The sequence below is a fragment of the Hibiscus syriacus genome, unplaced genomic scaffold, assembly GCF_006381635.1.
Source record: "Hibiscus syriacus cultivar Baekdansim isolate YM2019G1 unplaced genomic scaffold, ASM638163v2 tig00110469_pilon, whole genome shotgun sequence".
NCBI classification, from domain to species: Eukaryota; Viridiplantae; Streptophyta; class Magnoliopsida; order Malvales; family Malvaceae; genus Hibiscus; species Hibiscus syriacus.
In genome coordinates this window covers 1,452,526-1,458,894 of record NW_024062751.1, presented here as the reverse complement: position 1 = coordinate 1,458,894, position 6,369 = coordinate 1,452,526, and the positions used below count along the sequence as shown (strand labels likewise).

Here is a 6,369-nt window from a genome sequence, read left to right as displayed (position 1 = left end):
TTAGATCTTTAATTCTTGTAGCTCTTTTGGGGCCATTCTGTATGGTGACATGGCAATAGGTGCAGTTCCTGGCATTACTTCAATCTGAAATTCTACCTCTCTGTCTGGAGGCAAACCCGGTAACTCTGCAGGGAAAACGTCGAAAAACTCTCTGACTATAGGAATTTCTTCAATCCCCTTCTCTTTAGCTATAACATCCAGTACACTAGCAATAAACCGTGACATCCCTGTAGCAATAATTTCTTTGCCGACATCACTAATATTACATTAGCCAATGGGTTCTATCATTCACTAAATACAATGACTTTTATACCTTCTAGACTTCTCAACATTACTCTTTTCAGTCTACAATCAACATTAGCGTAGTAACGATATAACCAGTCCATTCCCAGTATCACCTCGAATTCGTCAAAAGGTAATTCTATCAGATTAACAGGGAATTCAATTCCCTGAATCCGTATGGGACACCCTTGACACATCATATTGACTCGAGCATTGTGCCTTAACGGATTAGTCACTATCATCTCACTACTAATAGCTTTTAACGGAATATTCAATTCTCTCACTAACTTACTGCAAATATAAGAATAAGTAGACCCTGAATCAATCAGTATAAACACATTCTTGTCATACAACTGAAAAATACCTGCTATAATCTCTGGGTCATCCCGATCCTCGCTAGTCTTAAGATTATACACACGAGCTGTAGAACATATCTCTTGTGGAGCCAATGACTCTAATTGACTTCTTCCTCTACCTCTACCTCTTCCTCTTCCTCTTCCTCTCTGGGTAGCCAAAGCAGACCTCTCTGGTTGAGCAAATTCACCAGCTAACATGGGCCAATCCCGAACAAAATGCTCGGTGTCCCCACATTTAAAGTAGGCTATAGAAATCATCATGTAAATCCCCAAGTGATTTTTCCACAATGTGGACATGGTTTAACTTGACTCGGATTAGATCTCCTATCTCCAGATCCCACTGATTGTGTTTGTCATCCCCTCATCGTATTTGATCCCCTCGTGGAGGATGCCACATACTCTGATCTCACTTGGGGTCAAGAACCAACATCTCTGTCCCTTTTTGATGGTGCACACTAGATGATGCATCCGATCATTTCGATGTCTGAGCTCGAGAATCTTCGAAACCTCTCATTCTGAGCTATTTCCAGAGCTTTAGCATGATTCACCACTTCTTGAAATGAAGATAAATTCAACACAATAAGCATCTCTTTCAAATGAGGACGCAATCCCTCGATAAACCACTCGCAAGCATCATTCTCTATAGGAATTAACTCAGTAACGAAGCGGCTTAACTTGTTGAATTCACATTCGTACTCATACACTGTACGGTTCCATCGCTTCAGATTCATGAACTCTTGCTTCATTTATCGGATGAACTGATCTCCGATATATTCATGCTTGAACTCTTCTAAGAACAAGGACCAAGTTACCTGATCACTTGTCATTCTCAATGTAACGTTGGTCCACCAAATCCTTGCTTGCCCTCGGAGCAAGGAGACTACTCCATCCAGCTTGTCAACATCAGAACAATGAAGTCCCTCAAGCATAATTTTCACGTCATTAAGCCAAATGTCCGCAGCAACAGGACCTTCTTCGGCTTCACTCTAAACTCTGGTGCTCCTAAACCCTTTAACTCATTTGCAACATTCATTCTCGGAGTTGAAGTAGCAGAAAGTTGGAAACGCGCCAAGACAACGTCCAGTGTTATGAAGAACGCATCTTGATCACTCACAGGCACACCAGAGGGTGCCTGATCTTCACTCTGCCTGGCCAGGGCAGGTGAATTATTGCTTTCAGCGGGCCAATTGTCTCTCGCTTCACTTCTAGAACTACCATGTCTGGACATCTATAAAAACATACCCATATCGTCCTATTAGCAAAACATCATACTTACTATTTTATCAGATAAGAAGTTTTCACTATTTTGTTAGCATGTATACATTATAAGATTCTCTAGACTTCGGTTTATGCCGAGAATCGACTAAACCGTAGCTCTGATACCATTAAATGTAACACCTAAACCCGTACCCGACCCGGATACGAGTCAGAGGTGTCACATTGACTTTTCAAACTTTGACTCTTGATGAAAATGAAGGAAATTTAAATCTTTCATTAAAAAAACATTCTTACTTTACATAAGTTAACCAAAACAAGACGAAATCAATCAGAGCATTCGTAACTAACACTTTTCTTACATGCCAACACACTATACACAATCAAAATACATATTTTCTTAGTTACTTCTGATATGGTCTTGTAGCAATGATGTCGTTCTTGTCACACCTATTTCTACTCTTCTGATTTCTTGGTACCTACGTGTAAATCACTTACACACTAAGTCACAGACTTAGTGAAGCATAAAATAAACATACAACAATAATATCATGAATACACACTACTATTAATCCACTAAGACATTGCAATGCACCTGTAGATATCACACTATGACATATAAGTATGATATGCATGAATGAATAATTATGTTTTATAAGAGTTTTCCTTTAATTTATCTTTGAATGCCCATGTACATTATTGAGAACAAAAGATGCGCGAGTACACTGAGGTTGTGCACAATGCTTCACCACAGCTCGAATAAAATCCCACTAGGGGCACTGAATATTTGTCCGAAGGACCACTATGTCCCGAAGGACCACTATGTCCCGAATGACCACTAATCCCTCGACTCTTGGCATGCCAATTATACCTACAACTCTCATATTAAATAGCATGAGTTTAATTACCAATACATTTCTTATTTCATATCTCTTTCATCACTGTCCATGTAAACGCATAAGTCACTTCATATGATCATTTCCATTATTTCACATACCAAGAAGGATTCTCTGATAATGGCATTCATTCATATAATATCATGTTAAATCATGAATGAATTATGCATGGAATCACTATAACATTAACACATATATATGTATGCATGTGCATGAATATGGAATCATAAATTCAATTATAAGAGATAGATTTATCGCAAGTCTTATCTCAATACAATTCTATCTAGGATATGCACTCACCTTAGCCTTGCTTGATTTGACTCGATCCTAATCCTTCGATTGTTCCGGAATAAGATTACGTTCACTATCTACATAATTATACATTTATACATATTAGTAATCAATTGTATACTCTAATCTTCCAATTCTTAAGCTTAAGGAAAGGTAATTTTCATTCTCATTTATAATAGGTATCGATACCCCCATAGGGTATCGGTACCCCTACAGCAATCTAAAAATTTCATCTTAAGGGGGGTATCGATACCCTTATTGCATTATGTTATTTTTCGTTCAAGGGGGGTATCGATACACCTTCATAGGGTACCAATACCCTCTGCCCAGAAATTACATTTTGAGCACGAAATTTGCTTCATTTTTAGCTCAACACTTCATATTTCACCTCCTTTAATATCTCTAACTTGCATACACCTACTTAAACTAATTTATACCCATTCAATACCTCTTAAACTTAAAAATCCAATCCTCCACATAGAATTCAATAATCTCACTCAAATTCCAACATGTTCTAAATATAATTCTAACACTTCATATTCCTTAATCAAGTTGTAATCAAGTTGGTGACAAGTCAAATTCAACTTCCAATTCTCATTATGAACTTTATTTCAAAATTTCATTCAAGAACTCCTAACCTTTAATTCTTCCTACTCCTTTCATCTTGTTGTTTTAAGATAAATTAAGCTTTCATTAAGCTTAATTATCGTCTAATGATCAAAACCAAAACCTAATTTCAACTAATAAGCAACTAATAAGGATTTCACCTTTGGCTTGGTTATCACGTAGGAAGGAAGATGAAGAAGAGGAGAACTCTGGAAACTTGTGTGTTTCCCTCTTCACTCCACGTGGGTTAATATAATCCATAACCAAATTTAATTATTTTCCTTGCAAATGATCATTCTATCCTTCTATTCCTCCTTCTTTTCAATTTGATCCTACACCATATTTTTCATATAAGTCTTTAAACTATCCAATTATTCTACTTTAAGTACTAAATTCCATAACTTTATAATTTAGTCACTAACCTGGTATTGAAGATGTTACACTCGGTTTAGAAGAGAAAATTACATACGCGATAAATTCTTTGTTCAAATTAAAAGGAGTGAATTATTTATAGCTATCACAACTCGAATCTGTGGGCATGAAGAGATATTCCATGCATTAACAAAACATATCGTTAAAGTTTTGTTAAGTTATTAATCATATAAGATCAATTTGATTTTTTTAGAGTAAGTGGATTTCTCAGTGGTTTACTCCTTTTACAGCCGCAAACCCAAAGCATTAGCAAGCTTGTCTAATTACTTCCATTAATCTTGCTATATAAAGCTTCGCCCGACCCTACCTTCTACATTTAAACCTATAATTTTTATCTTTTATTTAATTGAATAATGTAAAGCATTTGAATCAACAATTTCACAGTTCATTAAGGAAGACATGGCAGGTAATTTAACTAAGTAAAAAAAACTAAATTCTGTCATTAACCCTTAACCTTACCATTTAAATCTCACTAATTTGATCTCCTTAAAGTTCATATATATTAAGGGAATAATGACGTATTTCAATAAATTTCATTAAAACTGCATCATAAATTTCATTAAAATACATTTTAAAAATAGATAATAATAGTTTTGAATTATATATCATAGAAAGAAGTAGAAAAAAGGTCTATAAATAAACTTGATAGACCATGGTGTTCAGCATTGTCAGCTATCTTCAACCCTCGTTCACACTCGAGCCTTCTAATCAGCTCTTATAAAATTCCATAGCCACACCACAAGACCCCCTTTCTCCACTCTCTTTTTCCTTCATTTTCCACTTGATTTCACTTCCAATATTTCTTTAACTCCTATGCTTCTTAATTGCTTTGGTTAAGCTGAGAAAATTATATATATATACTCTTTGGTTTGCTGGTTTTTTGCATTATACAGAGAGAAAAACCATAACCAGAAAGGGAAAAACTTTCCAAAGGCAAAGTGGATCGGCGACGGGGGAAGCGGCCATTTCGATATTCCGGTTATGAACCGGAACCGAAAAAAGAAGACGATGATGAAGAAGAAGCCGATGTTGATCATATATTTCCGGTGTATTCAGCTAGGTCTCAACAAGACAAGAATGCTGTGGTTCAAGCCCTAACTCAAGTTATTGGAAACAATAACAATAGCTCACTTGTTCAACCTCACGATGATCATGATCCCAACCCCATTACACAACAAAACCAATCTCATCATCAACAAGCCCAAGATCAAGGTATGTCTTGATTTCATGTGTATATATATAATTTTTGTTTTTTTTATTATCAAATAGTAACACTTTGAATTCAACGACATTTATATGATTAATAAAAAGATAAAAGAGGGAAAAAACATTTTTAATGACTTGTATAGGTATGGACTGAGGGGTGTTAGAATGCGATCACGGCTCACGTAATTTGAAAATTTCAAATTTTTATAATATTTTATTTATATTTTTTTATTATATTCTTAAAATTTTAATATAATTTATTAAATTCGCATCGGTTCATACTGACATATATATGATTGACCTTTTGATTTCTTCCTTTGCGGCCTTGTTCAGATTACAGCCGTTATTCATGTTCCAACTTAGCGCGTTATCTTTGTTTTTTTTTCCCATTTAAAAGCTTGAATTTGAATTTATTCTTTGATTTTTTTTTTCATTACAGAACAGGTCAAAACCCATATCAGTTAAAGTCTGAATACGATGTATATCACTATATTGTTTAAGCATGAGTGTGTGTGTGTGTGGTTTTTAAGGGAATGACAGGAGAAGACACTATAGAGGAGTAAGGCATAGGCCATGGGGGAAATGGGCGGCTGAGATTCGTGACCCGACAAAGGCAGCTCGGGTTTGGCTCGGAACGTTCGAAACAGCTGAAGCAGCCGCCTTGGCCTACGATGAAGCAGCACTTAGGTTTAAAGGAAGCAAAGCGAAGCTCAACTTCCCCGAAAGAGTTCAAGCAAGATCCGAATCCCGTCGTCAAGAAATCGAACCGAGGGCGGCAGCGGCGGCACCACCAACATATCCCAATATTTCTCAGTACGCGCAGCTCCTCGGCGGTGGCTCGGGCACTCATTTCAACTATGCTATGCCAAGCGCCGCCTACGGATCCTGGCCGGGATTTAATTCTCAGTCTTCATCTTCATCTTCCACGACGTTAACGTTTCAACAACATCAACAACAAGAGTATTCGGGTGGATTTTCATTGCAGTTCGGTGGTTCATCGCCAACTTCGGATCATCCCCAGAAGACGAGAGATTATGATTATTACTATTCAAAAGAATAAACCACTTGCATGCATCTCGTTTCCT

At 36.6% G+C, this 6,369-nt stretch overlaps 1 protein-coding gene across 1 annotated transcript; it reads left to right on the top strand.

Moving 5' to 3' along the window:
* Nucleotides 1–4,477: 4,477 nt before the first annotated feature.
* On the top strand, nucleotides 4,478–6,369 carry LOC120127550 (ethylene-responsive transcription factor ERF114-like). The gene is made up of 3 exons (XM_039145421.1): nucleotides 4,478–4,484; nucleotides 4,991–5,290; nucleotides 5,815–6,369. The coding sequence occupies exons 1-3, from the start codon at nucleotides 4,478–4,480 to the stop codon at nucleotides 6,342–6,344; spliced, it is 837 nt and encodes a 278-aa protein (XP_039001352.1). The 3' UTR covers nucleotides 6,345–6,369.